The 18,544-nt window shown below is 49.7% G+C and overlaps 1 protein-coding gene across 3 annotated transcripts; it reads right to left on the bottom strand.

The window, feature by feature from the left end:
* Positions 1–1,900: 1,900 nt before the first annotated feature.
* On the bottom strand, positions 1,901–16,344 carry PRELP (proline and arginine rich end leucine rich repeat protein). Of its 3 annotated transcripts, none has more exons than XM_054247992.2 (4): positions 16,198–16,344; positions 10,018–10,309; positions 7,374–8,362; positions 1,901–4,798 (listed from the first exon to the last, which is right to left on the bottom strand). In XM_054247992.2, exons 2-4 carry the CDS (start codon positions 10,122–10,124, stop codon positions 4,623–4,625), a joined length of 1,272 nt encoding a protein of 423 aa, XP_054103967.1. In that variant the 5' UTR covers positions 10,125–10,309; positions 16,198–16,344; the 3' UTR covers positions 1,901–4,622. The 3 variants fall into 3 exon arrangements, with proteins under 3 accessions (XP_054103967.1, XP_035136531.1, XP_078212554.1); XM_035280640.3 differs by having other exon boundaries at positions 10,274–10,309; XM_078356428.1 differs by lacking the exon at positions 10,018–10,309.
* Positions 16,345–18,544: the final 2,200 nt, after the last annotated feature.

The following is an 18,544-nucleotide window of genomic DNA, read 5'->3' as shown; positions in this document are numbered from 1 at the left end:
GTCCTCTGTTTCAGACACACAAACCCCACAGGGTAGACTCCACACCTTCCTACCTTTTCACTCATGCTGTTTCCCATCTTGGTTGTGTCTTTTTTACTTTTTCTTTTTTCTTTCTTTCTTTTTTTTTTTTTTTTGAGATGGAGTCCACCCTGTCACCTAGGCTGGAGTGCAATGATGCGATCTTGGCTCACTGCAGCCTCCTCCACCTCACTGGCTCAAATGATTCTAATGCCTCAGCCTCCCAAGTAGCTGGAATTGCAGGCACTTGCCACCACACGCAGCTAATTTTTGTATTTTTAGTAGAGACGGGGTTTTATTTTGGCCAGGCTGGTCTTGAACTCCTGACCTTGTGATCCACCCACCTTGGTCTCCCAAAGTGCTGGGATTACAGGTGTGAGCCACCATACCTGGCCTGTGTCTTTTTTTCTTTCTTCCACTTGGTCAAATCTGATTTATCCCTTAAAAGCCAGCTCACATGATAGGAACGTTTCTGGTTTTCCATAGATAGAGGTAAAAGCCTTCTCTATGTTGTTCATACACAGCATTTTTACAAACACTTAAGACATAGAGGTATCCATTCATGGATTTATTTCCCCTTACTCAAAGGTATGTTGTGTATATTACTCATCCGTGAATTCTTAGCTGTGGACCTGGCATGTGGCCGGTGTCCACTGAACATTCGTGAAGTGAACCAAAGTAGATGTCTAGTAGGCAGGTGGGAGCAGTGAGGGAGTCACCTGGCAGTTCTCATTCTAAAGAAGATGGGTAGCCTGGAAGGGTCATGAACCCCACTTCTGCAACCAACCTTCCCTTTGAAGAGAGATTCAGGGGCACCCTGTTCTAACCCTTCTGTGGACTTCCGCATGGCCTTCAGACCATTCCAGATGACTGGCTCTATGCTCTCTGCCCTCAAGGCAGCTCTTTCACTGTTTTGTGTGCACACTGCATCTCCCCAGCTAGTCTGTAAGCTTTACTTGGGCAGGAAAGGCAACCGTTTTGTGTCTTTCTGTCTCTACCTCTATACCAAGCTCCTGGGAGACCCTCAACAATTTAGTATGTGCAGGTTGAAAGAACCCGATGCTTTGGATTTCAAATGCAGCTGTCAGATTTCTGATCTGACTTTAAGAATATATATATATATATTTGTCTGTGTGTGGGCAGTCTTGTGGAATTGAGGATTAATTTTTCATGAGGGTTGTGAGTTTGTGAGAAATTCTTCAAAGAAAGGCTTTGGAGCTGGGCACAGTGGCTCGCACTTGTAGTCCCAGCACTTTGGGAGGCCAAGGTGGGGGATTGCTTGAGGCCAAGAGTTCTAGACCAGCCTGGGCAACATAATGAGACCCTGCCGCTATTAAAAGAAAGAAGAGGAAGAAGAAGTAGAAGAAGAGGAGGAGGAGGAAGAGTGAAGAGGCTTTAGAATAGCTTTCCTAGGAATTTCTTATGAATATAATCTTTTCTCCACTCATCTTGTTAAAGCAAGTAAGAGGCTCTGGGGCTGGGAAATGGTGGCTCAATGGTAGGGGGTGGGTAGCAAGATGACTTTGTTTTATTTTTATCTTTTTATTTTTAGATGAAGTCCCCGTCTGTCACCCAGGCTGGAGTGCAGTGTTGCTATCCCCCTTCCCTGCACCCCGGGTTCAAGCAATTCTCCTGCCTCAGCCTTCTGAGTAGCTGTGATTACAGGCATGTGCCACAACATCCAGCCAATTTTTTGTATTTTTAGTAGAGAAGGGGCTTCACCATATTGGCCAGGCTGGTCTTGAATTCCTGACCTCAGGCGATCCTCCCACCTCGGCCTCCCAAACTGCTGGGATTACAGACAAAAGCCACTGTGCCCGGCCAGCAAGATGACTTCAAAATGTTATTCTTGACCTGTTCACGTTGTCAAGTTCAAGCAGGGTGTTTTTCATATTACTTTATTTCCTCTACTGTGAAGCATGTTGAAATGTGGAAGTTATTTCACAAAGTTACCACGGTCTTCAAGAGAGAAGAGCTACACATGCAGAGTACACATACACACCTGTATATGTCGATGACGACAGTTGGAGGGAATGATCTTGTGCATGGAGAAGGGGGCTTTTTTAAACACAAAAACCAGCACATGGTGTGTGTGTTTGGGGAGGGGAGCCTGTAAAGCCAATTTACCTTGAATCCCCTCTGGCTTACAGCTGCAGAGAGCGATGGAGAGAGCAGACATATTCTAGATTGGGCAGTGGGATGAGGGAGATTGCCCTGCTGCTAAACGAGTCTGGGTTTGTAGGATCAAGGGAATGACCTCTTCCCCGAAAGCCTCATCAACCTTGAGGTTGCAAGCTGTGAATAAGATGCAGAAGCGGGGCTTATCCAGGCCCAAGTTGCTTTCAGCCATAATAATATGTCGACTTTAAGCAGGAGCCTTGGAGAAACCAGCTGCAGCTAGGATGAATGCCGCAATTGTCACGGAGCACAGGAGAAGGAGGCTATGATGAAATGGGCTCTATTTTCCCTAATTAGCCAAAGAGAAAAGTGAGAAGGAGCGTCATGGGAATTTCTTGAAGTTAGGGACCCAGCTAACTTCAGACCCAATTTCTTAAAGACCTCTGGAACCTTTCGCAACCTAACTTGGGGGTAGGCACTGTGTCTTACTCATTTCTAGAACATCCATCCCCTGCGCCTCCCACCAACATACACATGCAGAGGGCTGAGAAGGGGCATCATCCCTTGGAGGAAGTTAGGGGGAAAGGTGAAGTTGAGGCAGCCTTGTCTGGGCCGGGTTCCACTTGAAGACCTGCCAAGCTGCTCACCTAGGCCAGGCATGGAGGGTGGAGAAGCCTCTGGGGGAGGAACAGTCCATATAAAAAATAAATTACTGCAAGGGAAGGGGCAAATATTTAGGACTTGTCCTGTATTCGAGAATGATTTAAAGTGTGGAGCCGCAGATTCGGAACATGAGCGTCGGAGGGACCTCAGAAGAGCATCTTTTTCTTTTTCTTTTTTGAGATAGAGTCTCACTCTGCCGCCCAATCTGGAGTGCAGTGGCATGATCTTGGCTCACCGCAGCCTCCACCTCCCAGGCTCAAGCGATTCTCCTGCCTCAGCCTCCCAGTAGCTGGGATTACAAGCCTGCGCCACTACACTTGGCTAATTTTTTTGTATCTTAGTAGAGACGGGGTTTCACCATATTGATCAGGGTGGTTTCGAACTCCTCAGCTCAGGCAATAATCTGCCCGCCTCGGCCTCCCAAAATGCTGGGATTACAGGCGTGAGCCACCACGCCCAGCCAGGAGCATCTATTTTATCCACCTCCTCGGTTTACAGATGCGGTAACTGAGAAGGCACCACCAGGAAAGGGCATACAACAAACGGGAGCCGCCTATGTCCTCACCTGGGCTCACTCACGATGGGAATGAGCCCCAGCCTGGGGGCCATTGTGCCCTTTAGACCCTAGAGAAGAGCGACACCATGCACACGGCCCACGGCTCTTCCATATTGGGATCCCACGGGGCTCCTCCACGGACAAAAATAACCCGAGGGAGAGGGCCTGGCGGAAGACTCGGGCCAGCTGTTACCCTCACCAGCCACTAGGTGGCACCGACGCGTCTGTCTCCGAGGCGGAGGCGCGTTTTCAAACATGGAGGGACTTCGTGGAGATGTCCAGATGCTCCGCCCCTTCCTCTCTGTTTCTCGGGAGCCGCCTCCCGGGGGTGGCAGTGGCCGGGCAGCGCTCACTGATGCAGAACAGATGGCGGGGGCGGGGCTGCTGTCTCTTCCCTCCCTGCCCCCACACAAACACTGTGAACGCCGCTCCCGAGCCCGAGGTTGGGCCAGGGGGCCGCAGGACCCGTCGACGCCACGGGGGCCCATCCCTGGCTTGAACCGCCCTCCTCCCATGGCTGCTTCCTAGTTCCTTGGGCCGTTCTTCTCCTTGGCTGTTCCTCCTGAGGCCCGGCCAGGAGGGCGTGTGCTCTGTTCACCCTGGAGCGGGAGGGGCCCCCGAACATCCCTGTGGCCAGCTGGCCAGATGCAGGCCCCCGCGGGAGCTCTGACCCTGCAGCCCCTCCGTCATTCCCTCACTCCTCCTTCCCGGAGACCTGGGCCAGCAGGGCCAGGGCGATGTCTGGTACCGGGGAACCGCGCGGCGGAGCAGCAGCTTTGCCGGAAGGGATCCGAGGCCAAGGAGAACTGGGTTTCTCGGCCTCTTTGAGCCAGAGCTGCCCAAGATGGAGGAGTCCCCAGGGGGGCTTTCTGAACCTTACCTCCGGGCCGCTTGCTGAGCCAGGACCAAGATCAGATGCAGTCAGTCTGTGGCCCAGAAGTTGCCAGGAGCGGCGGATGGGGGAGGAGAGAGAGGGGACACCACGTCTTTAGACACATCTGTGTTTCTGGAGCAAAGGGAAACCACGGAAGGCCAGGAGTGTGGGTGTGCACTGGGTGTCTTTCAACGGGGTGGGACCAAACCGAGCCCTTGGAAGTCTCGCTCCTGAGGCTGCAGCAGAATGGAAGGCTTTTCCCTGCCTCGAGGGTGGGATAAGGGAGGCAAAGCTGGGAGCAAGAAAGGGAGAGAGAGAAAACGAATGGTGGGCACAGGCGCCTGGGCCCCAGCCTTCAAGTGCGGTCAGATCGGATCCGTGGCGGAGCAGGGCCTAGATGACCACGGACTGCAGGAGGCGGAAGCACATCATGAGGTCCAGCGGGATGGGCGGCTTCAGGTAGTTCCCATCCAGCCGCAGGTAGCGCAGGTGTGGCACGTTCTCCAGGTCCGAGGAGAAGTCATGGAACGCTACTAGGTCGTTGGGGCAAATCTGGGTTCCGTTGATTTCTATGGAGAAAGAAGAGAAGTCAGCAGGGAATGGAGGTGGAGGAATCGGGACAGACCGAGGCTGGCGGCCAAGATGAGGAAGGGGAAGGGGGAGGACACCCGACAGCCAGGACTGCAGACTTCTCTCTGAAACTGGCTGGCTTTGGGAATGTGTGATCAGAGATGAGCTGCCTTGACCTCCGGGCTCAGTTTACTCATTTGTAAAATGAATCAAGTTGGATTGACCAACAACTGTTCTTGCAAGTTCACTCTAGAGAACTGGAAGTAAATTTTGAGCTGGGCCTTCAAGAATCCGTAGGATTACAACAGGTGGAGATCTAGGGGATGGTGTTCTGACAGAGGAATCTGTTTGAATGAAGTTGTGGAGGCCAAAATTCTGCATATGGCCGAATCTGGGAATAGTAATAGTGCAATGTGGTGTGCTAAGGAGAGTAGGCTGGGAGGTAGTTAGGCTCTCAAACAGTATTTCACTAAGAGGCTTTTGATTTCCGGTCTGAGGAATGGCAGTGAACAGGCCTGTCTTTATGAGAACGATATTATTAAGAGGATACTTGAACCATGGTCTCCTGGAGTGTTAAGTCTGGAGGGGTCCTTGGGATCCCTATGTTCAGGTTTATGCTGTACAAAGATGAATCTGGCTAGTGTGGAGAAGCAATGGAGTAAGGTGAGATCTGAAGCCAGCACGTGGATGTGAAAATTACTCTGCAGGTTTTCCTTTAAATCAGATGTGAGGCATGAGGATGGGCGAAAGATGGTAACTGAAATAGGGATGATGAAAAGAGAGAAGACGGTCTAGGGAGGGCTCCAGAGCCCCAAGGACATGATGAGCCTACTGATTCTGAAGGGTCCATGGCCTGAGATTCCATTTCCTCCATCACCTCTTGTTAGATGCCTGTGGCACCAGACATACCAGGGTTTAAATGAACTGTTTGATTATCCCTAAGCCTTGCCTCACTTGTCATTTATGGAGGAGGAGGAGGAAGAGTAGGCATCATCTTCATTGTGGTTGTCTTCCTCTTCCTTTTCCTTCTCTTTCTCCTTTGTCATTGGAGATGCAGAAGGGCCCTGAGACAGGGGCTTTCTCTTATGAGTTTTGTGACTTCGGGCCATTACCTAGCCACCCTGATGCTGAGTTCTTCAGTCTGTGAAATGGTAAGAATGGTGCCTGACCTGTAATCGGGAGAGAGAATGTTGGCAAAAGCATTTTGCAATCTGTTTGAAGACAGTGGCAGTGGCAACATTACTGTCATTGTGAAGAACATAATCATCACACTGACCTAGGTCCCACTGAGCCCATTCTGTCTGTGAAAGGCACAGGAGACAGGCTGGATGGGGGTGGGTTCATGTGGGTGAGGCGTGAGTCTGACTTCAACCTCAGAAGGCTGGGATATCCCCCAGCAACCTGTTCTTCCATATCTGGTAGAGACCTAGCAGCCATTTATTAATCAAGGTATCTTTTCTGTCTACATTTTGGCCTTATAGCTTCCTGAAGGTAATGTGTTTTATTTTCACGTGCTGTCTCCAGAGTAAAATTAGACAGTGTTCCCCCTTTCCCAAACATTTTTTCTAAGATTAAAAAAAATTCTCCCCTACTTCTTGAAATTATCCCAAATGAGTGAATGGATCTATTTCCCATCCATTTGTTTCAAGACTGTAGAGACCAATAATCTCTCTCTCATTATTTGGCTTGGAAACTGAAAGATCCCTAAATATCATTCTAGGGGTCCTGCTCTTTTCCCTCAATCCGTTTCTTCCCTTCTGCTGCTGCATCCCTTGGGTGAATATAGGCTGATTTTGTTCAAGAACCAGAAAATGTTATTTCACTTCTAAATCTTTCTGCTGACACTCTGTTGCTCAGAGCTGAAATTTTTGATTGAAGCAAAACTGCAACTTCCAATCTCCTCTCCTGGGCTGTAGCTGATACTACAAGTCCAGAACCCTGTAAATGTCACTTAGGCAAACTCTCCCTTAAAGGTAGCTCAACATTGCAACCTTCCAGATAAATTGAGAAAGCACTGGCATACAGACCTTTACTTCCTGGCTGCCACATTTTTACCAGTTGCATACCGTGAGTTGAAACCGAGGCTCAGGTTTGGGAAGAAGTGTCCTCCCACAGGGACAGGGTTTCTGCAGAGGGCAGGCCCAGGACGTATTTAAATGTCTCTGTTCTGTTTTTAGCAGAATGTCTAGGAGTATATTCCATAACTACCCTACCTATAGATCCAGTTGCCAAGGAACTGGGGCTGAGGAGGAATGGAGGAAGAAAGCCTCTGACCCTCCCAGTATGGTAGTCTGGGTCCTGTCTCCATATTACATCTCTACTGCATCTTCGTTTCACCTTTGTAATAGAAGATTATTATTAGCATTCTCATTTTACAGATGAGGAAACTTCCCAGAAAGGTCAAATATCTTTTCAAGGTCACCTAGGTAGCAAGTGGCAAGCCCACAAGTTGAAATCCAGTGCCAAAGTGGATGCTTTTGATACCACCCCACCCTGAGACTTCCTAGAGAGGGTAGAGGCGCTACACAAGCCAGCCTCCTTGCCTGTGGCCCTGCCCCGGCCCAGCCCACTCACTCTCGATGCTGTTGTTGTTGAGGTACAGGTGTTCCAGCCTGTTGTTGATGGCGGGCATGCTGCTGATCCTGTTGTGTGACAGGTGGAGCACAAGCAGGTTGGAGATGTTAAAGGAGTTCTTGGGGAGTCCCCTGTCTGTCAGCTTATTGTAGTTGAGTCGAATGAAGGCAAGATTGGGAAAGCTCTTGAAGTAACCGTTAGGGATGTTCTCAATCTTGTTGCTGTCCAGGTAGAGCTGGTGAATGGCGGTGGGGACCCTGGGCGGCATCTTTCTCAGGATGTTGTGGGCCAGGTTGAGCTGCATGAGGTTCTTGAGGCCCTGGAAGGTGTCGGGCTTGAAGACGCCGTCGCTCAGCCTGTTGTGCTGGAGATCCAGGAGTAGCAGGTTCTCCAGCTTGCTGAAGACGCCAGGCGGGATTCTGGAGATGTGGTTCTGGCTCAGCCGCAGCTGCTCCAGGTTCCGGGGCAGGGCTGAGGGGACCTCTTCCAGCTGGTTCTTCTCCATGTAGAGGAACACTAGGCCGGGCAGTTTCTCCAGCACCCTCTGGTCTATCTTGCGGATCCGGTTGTTGTCCAGGTTAATCCATCGCAGGCCTGTGGCATTCTGGAAGGACTCCACGGGGAGCTCAGTGATGAAGTTGTTCTGGAGATAGAGGTAATGGATGCGGGGTGGGATGATAGGGACCTTGCGCAGGTTGCGGCTATCACAGTAGAGGGCAGATGGGAAATCAGGGGGACAGTAGCATTCGCGCGGACAGTCAGGGAAGATGGATGGAGGGCCTGGAGGGAGGGGAGGAGGCAGGTCTGTTGGCTCTGCTGGTTCATAAGGTTGAGGAAAGCTGGGTGTGGGCCGGGGCCTGGGTCTGGGTCTGCGCCCGGGCCCAGTCCCAGGTCTTGGTCGTCTTGTTGGCTGGCCTTGGGCCACTGAGGCCAAGATGAGAAGTGGGAGGAGCCAGCAGAGGGATGACCTCATGATCCAGGTGATGCACCTGCAGGGAAGAGACACAGGAAATCATTAGCCTTGGGCCCTCAGTCACTAGGTGTTATGCTTTCCAATCCACAGTTGGGCAGAAGTAGAGCTCCAGGGAAGATGAGCAGAGCTCAGGGAGCTGTAGAAGCATCTCCTTGTTTGCCTGTCCCCAGCAGGTGAGGGAGTAACAAGGGCTTGGGGCAATGGATTCCCTGCCCATTGTCTTAGCCACTTGCTATGTTGAGCCTGCTCTAAACAGGGGGTGCCATGCTAATAGAAAGCATATGAGGCCAGGCAAGTTGGTGCACACCTGTAATCCCAGCTCTTTGGGAGGCCAGAGTGGGTGGATTACCTGGGGTCAGTAGTTCGAGACCAGCCTGACCAACATGGCAAAACCCTGTCTCTACTAAATACAAAAAAATTAGCTGGGTGTGGTGGTATGTGCCTATAACTCCAGCTACTTGGGAGGCTGAGGCAAGAAAATAGTTTGAACCAGGGAGGCAGAGGTTGCAGTGAGCTGAGATTGCACTCCAGCCTGGGCAACAATAGTGAAACTCTGTATTTAAAAAAAGAAAGCACAGTGGACTCTAAGTCAGGAGTCCTGGGGCTTGTCAGAGAAGATTCTTAACTACTCTGGCCCTCAGTCCTCCCATTCATAGCGTGAGAAAATCATCTTCAAGAGAGGTGTTAGGATATATAAAGCATATATAGAGTCCTGGGTGCTAAATCCAGAAAGGCCCTTGAAGATCCATAACACAGTGGTTTCAAACTCTGCCTTTATTTCTGTGGAGCACCCCTGTAGGGAGGAGACTGAGGAGGTGGCCCTGGGGTGCCCTCAACCCATCCCCATGCCAACCTGAGCAGCTCCCTTTAAAAAAACCTATTATATATATTGAGTTTTAGCCAAAGCATTCATTTGGGGTGGGGGGAACATGTTTCTTTGATAAAAATGGTTTGAAATCCACCAATCAACTCCAGACCCCACTGTTTACAAAAACTGAGGACTGGAGGGAAGAAGTGACTCTCCAGGGCCAGTATGCCATTTAACAGCAGACCCAGGACAAAAACCAAGGTCCCCTCCCTTCCAGAGGAGAGGTGGTGTGGATCTTGGGAAGGGAGGGAAGTGCTGCCGACACCTTTGCATCTACCCTGGCTCACAGATGCTCTGGCCTCCCCACCCCTCTCCCCACTCCCTGCACTTGACTCTTTGCCATTGGGAGATATGCCAAGACTTTCACCCCAGATGTGGAGGCTCCCGGGAAATTAACAGTGGAGGGATTGAAAGATGTGCAGAAAACACTTTCCTTTCTTTTGGTCTGGTATTGCTGCTCCTATACCCTTTGGAGTTGGTAGTATTGAGGTGGGATATCAAGAAGAACCTCCTGCTAGCCTCGGTAACATTGAAATATGGAGCTGAAGGATGTTTTGGTGTTGCCCTCCTTCCCATTGGCCCAGTGACCCTCCCAATAGGGTTTGAGTTGAATTGAAACTGGGGAAATAACAGACCCATGGCTGCAGACAGAAAGCCACAGCCCCGACAGGTCTCCTCCCCTGGACTAGGCTGGGAGGGGATGCCCTGTATTTGGAATAATATCCTCTCCAAGGCTATTATTCCTATGACACCTCCAGCCACGATTCCTGTGGATGCACATTGCTTCAGCTGGCCCTCCTCACCTCTTCCTCAGAATTGGGGTGTTCTTTCCACTGCCTCGAGGTCTGGCCACACTGGGATGCAGGCTTCTCTGAGATAGGCTGGGCTGGAGTATGTCCCCAGCTTGCATCTGGACCCTGTGATCTCTGGGTTGATTCAGACACCCTGCCTCTGCTGCCTTCCCTTTGAACCTGTGTCAGCTGAGACTCTTTTCTTCCCTGACCCAGTGCCTGGCTCCTCGCTGGCTTTGATCAAAGGAAGGCAACAGAAGCCACTCACCAGCTGCTGAATTCTAGGTCAGATGCTCAGGAAAAGCTGAATGTGACAAGAAATGGGAAAGAGAAGGGCTTAGCCATGGGTGGGTAGAGGGTGTCTCACTGCAGCTTATGCGTACGGGGACACACACACATACATACATACACACACACACACACACACACACCTTTGACCCCCCCCACCCCCCCCAGTCTGCCACTCTCATACACACCTTTTCAGGTCCCATGCACATAAGCAAACTCTCGCTTATCCTGTGTGTGTGTATATGAACGCTTATGCAGCATTCTGAGTATTGGAAGGGAAGAAGGAAGGCAGGAGACCATCTTGCAGCCTGTGTTGCTTCTCCACCTTCCACTAAGGTGGCCTCTTTCAAGAAAGGCCTCTCCAAGGGGGTCTGGAAGGCCATTTCCCCTGGCCTCCTATCACAAATGATCTTGGAGTGAGATTTTTGGCTTGATCTCCTGTTAAGGATGTAACATTCTCAGAGACACATTGCAAGTATTAAAAAGAGAAGGCATTAATTGCAAAACTTTAAGCTTGAGTCTTGTTGGCTGAACCCCACATCACTTGTAATTGGTGAACTATGAATTAACATTTTTCCCTGTAATTTTCTGGAAAACAGAATAGTCATCTTGCATATAAATTAAGGGGGTGGTTAAAGCATCAGTATTCTAAAACAAACATTTCTAAAAGCCTCAAGTTTTGTGACCCTGATTTAAAAAAAAAATAAATTCTTTATTTTCTAATCACCCAGAAGCCTAGAAATGAGCAAGGAATCTTTCATACTGTGAGACCCCCTCACAAGGAGGCTCCCAGCCTCTTTGGGGTGGGGGGGGGTTTCTACATCCCTTCATTGCCTTTGTCACTGAAAGCATATGCCAGAGACTAGGCAGCAATTTGCCCAGGGCTTCCAGCAAAAGCAGTGAGGTACTGTGGCTGTGGCCTGTGCTGGGAGTGGGTTTCCTTGGCTCAGTGCCAGGGCAGCCCTGGTCTTCATTGTCAGGGGTGAGAGGAGCAGGCAGGCCACTCACAGCTCCACCCAGCAGGCTGGCTGCCCCACCGTCTCATCCACAGTAAACACAGGCCTTCCTCAACCCCACGTGCAGCACCAGACCCTTAGGGAACTTATCTTTTCCCTAGCCCTCTGACCCTTTTACATTCCAAACCTCTGGGCCTAGCCAAGTTCCTCCCAGAGCCAACAGGAGGTTCCCGAGGAAATGCTCCCAGGAGCAAGTTATGTGGGGAAACTGAACCGGCTCTCCTCCCCTTCTCTCAACCCCAGGGCTGAATCAGAACCATTCTGTGTGCAGGGATGCTTCTCAAGGAAATAGCATTCATTGCTAAGGCTTTTCTCATGGGGTGACGCCCCTTCCTGCTGGAGCTTTGCAGGAAGGTGGGATGAGAAGTCATGACAGCTGACAGCATGGCCATTCTCTCTGGCAGTGCTCCATAATGTCCTAGGTCTCCGAAATCACAATCTGTGTGACAGACTGAGGGTATCTGGACTCCATGGGTGGTCATAGTCCCTCCTACAAAGCCTCAGAGCCACACTCTATGCTCCTGCCTTCTAGAAACTTCTGTCCAATCACACAATTCCTTGGGTTGGGTCCATGTATGTGTTTTTAAATTTTTCTAAGGCTTTTGCAAGTGCACCTCTCCTCCCACAGCTTTCTATTGGGCTCTACTCATTGCTCAATCAGTGAAGGCTTATTGACTACCTACAACAGCCAATTGCGTGCAGCTCTGTTCTCCACCATCGGTTCTGGAAAAGCTGCTGCTTCATGGAAGAGAAAAGCATTTGCTTTGCCCAACCCAACATTCACTCTCCACATTTAAGAATGTTTCCTAAGAGAATCTTAATTTTTTTTTTCTTTTTTCACTTTAAACAAAAATGAGATGGGGGTCTCACTATATTGCCCAGGCTGGTCTTAAACTCCTAAGCTCAAGTGATCGTCTCGGCCTTTCAAAGTGCTGGGATTACAGGAGTGAGCCACCACACCCAGACCCTTAGAGAGTTTTAAATTCAGTTTTCAATTCCAACGATTGTGGATCTGGGCTTAGCTCCTGGCTCTGACTCTCCACCCCAGGCTCCTCATCTGTGTGAGGATCAAACCAGATCGTGCATTTGAAGGCATGCTATAAAGTGTAAAATCTCTGCAAGTGGCAGAGGCTTACTTATTCATTTATTTGTTTATAAAAGAGCAGATTCAAGACTCCTTGTTTTTGGTTTTTTTTTTTTAAGACAAGATCTCTCTTTGTCCCCCAGGCTGGAGTGCAGTAGTACGATCACATCTCACTGCAGACTCATCCACCCTGGGCTCAGGTGATCCTCCCATCTCAGCATCCCAAGTAGCTGGAACTGTAGGCATGTACTTTTCTGTAGAGATGGGGTTTTATCATGTTGGCCAGGCTGGTTTTACCCCTGAGCTCAAGCGATCGGCCTGCCTTAGCCTCCCAAAGGGCTGGGATTACAGGTATGAGCCACAGTGCCCTACAGACCCCTTGATTTTGAAAGTGAGATAGTCCCCTTCCCTATCTATCTAATTAATTTAATGTAAAAGTCCAGGACTGGTGGAATATTTATACTCAGGGCAGGGATGGGTGGAGGTCCTGATGGGCTTGTCATTAGGAGCAGCTGTTATTTAAAGCTAATTGGTTTTGTGTGGAGAGGTTGAGGTTGGGCTGGGAACGAGGTTGGGTTTGTCTTCCAGGGCTAGGCGGGGTTAGCAGCAGGGTTCTCCACACTCGGTTCGGGCATTCTTCTCAAGTGTCAGATCTTCTGTCTAATTGGTCAGCCCTAAGCCTCCATGCCTTGACCCAGAGCTACCGTGCTGTGCAGAATGGGTGCCTGCGAACACTGAAACAGACCCAGAGCTGTGCCTGTGAACATTGGAACACCCCTGTCTCTTTCTTCCCTTCTTTCTGTTCTCAGCCTAGATATCCAAAAGCTATCCTGCTGTCTTTATCTCTTCCTGTGGTCCAGAAGGGAGTTGGAAGCAGGGGGAATGAAATAGTCTTCACCAGTTTATGAGCAGAGTTAGCAGAGAAGTGAGTCTAAGGCCCTTTCAAGGCCCCCATTAGGGCTGATACAGTCCTGAGATAACACAGGGGCAGTATGGGGCATGCTGACTTCAAGCTGCCCCTTTCCGGAAAGGTGAAATGATGCAAGGGTGAGCCTTCCTCCAACAGTGGGAGGAGAGCCTGTGGTGCACTAGATTCTTGCACCTCCACCATTATCTAGTGATGCAACCCTGTTCTGGGCCTCAGTTTTCTTATCTGTAAAATGGGAATAACAAAATCTTCCCTGTACCTGTATTCCTTACCCAGTTGTCAGAAACAAGTGTGGTTAGCAACTTTAAAATGCACTACAGATCAAAAAGTGCTAAAAATAAAAATAACACTATTATGGAGAGACCATCTGTCTCCCCAGTGTCTACCACAAGGCAAAGTGTAAACAGAATGAAGATTTTCTGGCCTCAGGCCACTAGTCTAGAAGAGCAAATTTTCCATTCTGAGGAACGGAGGAGAAACCAGGGTGAGACGGCACTTCTTTGACAGCTTGCCGCCTACCATATTCTTCTCTGCCCCGCTCCCCCAGCATCTCCAACCCTTGAAGAAAGCCTGGGAGAGTGTGTCTGATGCCTTGAGTGGTTATAGATCTGACACCCAAGCCTGCAGTTCTTCAGATGCTTAGCTGGATAGACGTAGGCAAAGCAATTGCTTTTCTCATCTGTAAAATGGGCATGCTAACACCTTCTTTTCTGTTTTGAGGGTTAAATGAGTCAATACATGCAAAGTGAGTGTTCTGTGAATGTTAAGGTTTTGTTGACATTATTTCAAAGTAATAGGGTCTCTTTCCTTCCAGCTGGCTAGAGGGCAGACCCAGGGGCTGCTCAAAGGCAGGGATCCTTGGGGGTGCTGGCTCTTCTACACAGAGCAACTGCCTTCCCTTTGTGGCTTGTGAGATCACACTTGGATCTCAGAAACAACAAATTGAGGAGACCCCAGAAGCCCCCAGCCACCTAGGGAAAGCTTGTTCTGTCTTTCTAATTCACCAGCTTCTCACCCATGCTTTCTGCAACAGGTGAGGGGACACTGTCTGAAGGCGCAAGCCTGCCTTCCTCAGCGGGCCACAGAGTTCCACTGTGATTCGTGACTTCTCCAAGCCTTGTGCACTCAGCTTTTTGCCCTTTCCAGCCTTGAACATGCCCAATAAACGGGGTTGCCCGCCAGGGAGATGGAGAGGGAGTAACGAGTTCAGCCCACCCTCTGTGAAAGTCCAGACAGGCAGCTGCTGGGCAGGAGAAGCAGGGACTTAGAAGGGTTAGGGGAAGGGCCCAGCACATTCTCCTGGGGTCCTGGGGCAGGCAAATTAGCAGGTGAGAGGAAACATCAGCCCTGTGGAGCCATCTTGGGGAACTTTCTTACTGGAATATTCCTCTGTGGTAAATGTGGCTGCTTGTGCTTGCAAAGGAGGAGAGAGGGAGGCAGCTCAGAGGAGCTCTTCCCTGTTTACTCCCACTCCCCAAAACGGATGGCCTATTTGGAATACTCTGGAGCTCCTTTTCCAGGACATAGTCCTTCTGCCCAGCTAACACTGCCAGTCTTGGGCTCATGAATTACAGCAAAGCTCTCTCTCAGGAGCCTGATTCATGTTCTCAAGCCCTGGTGGACCATCAGAATCTCCTGAAGATTCCTGGGTCTTGATTCTGCAGATCTGTAGTGAGAGCCAACATCTGTATTTTCAGTAAGCCCTCCACACACCTCCCTCTCCTGCCTTCAGGTGACTGTGAAGATCAGCTGTGTGTGTGACCCCTGATCCCTGATCCTCCTACACCCTGCCTGCCTTGGGACAGACCCTCTCTATGAATGGAATGGAATGAGCAGGGGAGCAGGAGAGGGACCACCCTTCAGTTGCCCCTCCCCAACTGCTGAAGAAACTGCTGTCTTTTTCTTTTTTCTCCTCTGCCACAGGACCTTGTGCCAACCTGAATGGTTGGAATTATTTCAGAAAGGCTTTAAAGAAAAATATTTTTCTGGCTGTCTGCAAGAAAAAAAAAATGAACTGCCCCAGAGCTGGGAATTAGGACCTTCAAGGATTGGAAACTGGGTTGCTTACTTCTCTTTCTTTCCAAAAGCCAAGTGGTTTGGACCAGTGAGACAAATTCAGAGCTGCTGAGAAGACATTGTGCAGGTTGGAAAGTCACTTTTCTCTCCCTCCTACCCATTCAAGCCCTGAATAATGGAGAAACCCTTCCAGCTTCTGCTCTTGCTTATCACCTCCCTATTCGGCCTGAACGTGGGATGCAAGATTTTCTTCTGGCTTTGCCATCTCAGCTGGAAGACATGCTTTATCTTTGCTCTGATGGTTGGGGAGGCATGTGAGGACAGGAGATGAGATGCAGGCAACGTGTGTGCGTGTGTGTTGATATCTGGTGACAACATCTGGCTCTGCACGTTAGATGCAGAGGTAGAGGTGAAGGGACAGGATGTTTTCATTTGGTTGCCCGTGTGGGGTGGTAGTAGTGAAAGTGCAGCCTGTGAGTGATATGTGTGACTTCGACAATATGTGACAATACAGAAAAGGTGCAAAGAAATGGGTTCTAGAGTCCAGTTTCTATGGAAACACCTGGTATGTAGAATTATTGTTTGCAGTGTGGCTGTCTGTTCTACAGCAAACATCTGTAGCAGGAAAGCTTAACTTTTGCAGCAAGCAAATAGAGGGGCATAGAGTGATGAAAAGCAGAAGAGGCTACAGGAAAGAAATTAGGAAGACTAAATTTGAACACATTTGTGAGGAGAAAGAGGTGGGAGGAAGGAAGGAGTGAGAATAGAGACTAGATCAGTAAAAGCTGGACAGATCAGGAGGAAACTTACTGGATGAAAGATTCTTCCCAGTCTGCTGCTCATCTCCCGACTGGGCTTACCTGCACACGCCTTCCTCTCCTCTCAGCTGTGAGTTTAGTCCTCGTCTTCCGCCCCTCCCTTCGGCGGAGCTGTGGCAGCAGAGAGCCAGCTAGAAGTTCTGATCTCCCAGTGGTGCGTGCGTGCTGTGTTTGCCTGACTTTTCTTCCACCAGATCCTATTGGGGTGGGGAGGTTAGCTTAGTGGGAGGGAGGGGCAGATCATAGGGAGGGAGGGGAAGAGAAGAGGGAGGAGTGAGGGAGGGAGGAGAGGAGAGAGGGAGGGAGCTTGGGAAAGGAGGAATGACAATAAAGTCTTTATTTGGCAGCCAAAACTCCCAAAGACTTCATCCACACGCCATGCCCACTAACAGACTCATTTTTAATAACATTTCCTTCTGCTGCTGCTGCTTCTGGAGAGGGGTTGTTTGACCCATGTTTGGAAAAGAAGCCAAATTAACAGAGGGAAAGGGCATGAAAGCAACCTCTGTGTAAGCCAAGAGTGAATGGCGGGGTCCAGCACCAGCCTGTATAATTCTTAACAATTGCCTTGCCTTCTGGGGCTGTTGGACCTGCGGTGTTAAATTCCTCAACCAGTGAGGGGTTTGGGACGCTTCCTCTGAGCAGTGACAGTCTTTTGCTAAGTTATCTTCTCCAGGAGGTTGCTAAGGAAGGGGAGTCTCAGGCTGGCATGGGAGATAACTTCAGTTTGGCTGCTAGAGAGCTGTTCTGAGAACCAGAGAGGGAGAAGTCTGGCCTGAGTTACAGAGCAAAGTTAAGGAGAATTAAGATTTAACGTAAGACCTAAAGGCACTATTCCTAGCTCACGCGGACAATGTAGTGGCTTCTTTCAGCTTCTCCATAGCACACTTAGCTGAGATTTGGGGGCTGTATGGTCATCACACAAAGTGATGGGAAATCCAAATCTCTCCTGTGCACATCAGCATCCCAGAAGACCCATCCAAGTAACACTGTTACCTCTAATAACAATAACCTCTAACAGCGCTCCTCAGTTAAGAAAGCACAGCACACTTGCAGATAAGTAGATGTCCCTCTACTTATAAGCAGAACTTCCTGCCATGGCCGGATATGGTGGCTCACATCTGTAATCCCAGTACTTTGGGAGGCAGACTCAGGTGGATCACCTGAAGTCAGGAGTCTGAGACCAGCCTGGCCAACATGGTGAAACCTGTCTCTACTAAAAATATCAACAAATTATCTGGGCATGATGGCGGGTGCCTGTAATCCCAGCTACTAGGGAGGCTGAGGCAGGAGAATCACTTGAACCCAGGAAGCAGAGGTTGCAGTGAGCTGAGATCACACCACTGCACTCCAGCCTGGGCGACAGAGTGAGACTCCATCTCAAAAAAAAAAAAAAAAGGAAAGAAAGAAAAGGAGAAGGAAAAATAAAAGCCACACCTTTCTCCAACCCCCTTCCACTCCAAATCTTCAAATCTCCAAATCTCATGGCTTCACACCCTATTGGTGAGGTCTTGCTGGAAGACAGCACAGCTCCTCTCCAGGTTCACATTAACCGTGGCTGTGCCAGGCTGCTCAGGAACTTCATTTCTCATCCAGATGGGATATGGCCTATTCTGCAGGCCGGGAACATCAGATCCCAGGTTTGCTTGTTTCCCTTGGTATGGTGGGTGGTAGATGATAGAGTGCAAAAAAGACTGACTGGGCACAGAGACTCATGTCTGTAATCCCAGCACTATGGGAGGCCAAGGCAGAAGATCAGTTGAGCCCAGGAGTTTGAGACCAGCCTGTGCCACAGAGGGGGACCCCGTCTGTACAAATAATTTAAAAATTAGCTGGGCATGGTGGTATGCACCTGTGATCCCCCCTACTTAGGAGACTGAGGTGAGAGGATCACTTGAGGCCAGGCGACCAAGGCTTCAGTGAGCTGTGATTACGCCATTATAGTCCAGCCTGGGTCACAGAGCGAGACCCTGTCTCAAAAAATAATAAGGTGAGCAAATTACAGTGAGGTGCAGGGAGGACAGGTAGAGTGCCGGGGGATGGACAGATCATAAAGAGTGTGGAGTGTGGGCAGGGATGGGTGTCTCCTGTATCTGTTTGTACAAGATCCAAATCCTGAGTCTATGCTCTTGGAAATGGATGGCGAACTTCCAAGCCCTGCCCAAGCCAGTTATCTCCCTTCTGCCCTCTCCTATCTCCCTCACCCCACGCTATGCAGAGAGAACTGGAAGGAAGCATAGACATGGCCAGCAGCATATTCAGGAGTATCTAGAGTAGAGTTTGCTAAACAGTGGCCTGTGGATCTAATATGACTTGAGTACCTAATTTTTTTTTTTGACATCACATTAATATTTTTAAAGTTTGTGGAAATGTTAAAAACATATACATA

Source organism: Callithrix jacchus, chromosome 19 (genome assembly GCF_049354715.1).
Source record: "Callithrix jacchus isolate 240 chromosome 19, calJac240_pri, whole genome shotgun sequence".
In the NCBI taxonomy this organism is placed as follows: Eukaryota; Metazoa; Chordata; class Mammalia; order Primates; family Cebidae; genus Callithrix; species Callithrix jacchus.
This window is presented reverse-complemented; position numbering and strand designations above follow the sequence as displayed.

Excerpts from the sequence above, each read along its gene's own strand:
- PRELP (XM_054247992.2), bottom strand. The coding sequence starts at position 10,124 with ATGCAAGCTGGGGACATACTCCAGCCCAGCCTATCTCAGAGAAGCCTG. Across the intron at positions 8,363-10,017 it reads ACCCCAATTCTGAGGAAGAG|GTGCATCACCTGGATCATGA; the intron begins GTGAGGAGGGCC and ends TCTTCCCTGCAG. Across the intron at positions 4,799-7,373 it reads CAACAACAACAGCATCGAGA|AAATCAACGGAACCCAGATT; the intron begins GTGAGTGGGCTG and ends CTTTCTCCATAG.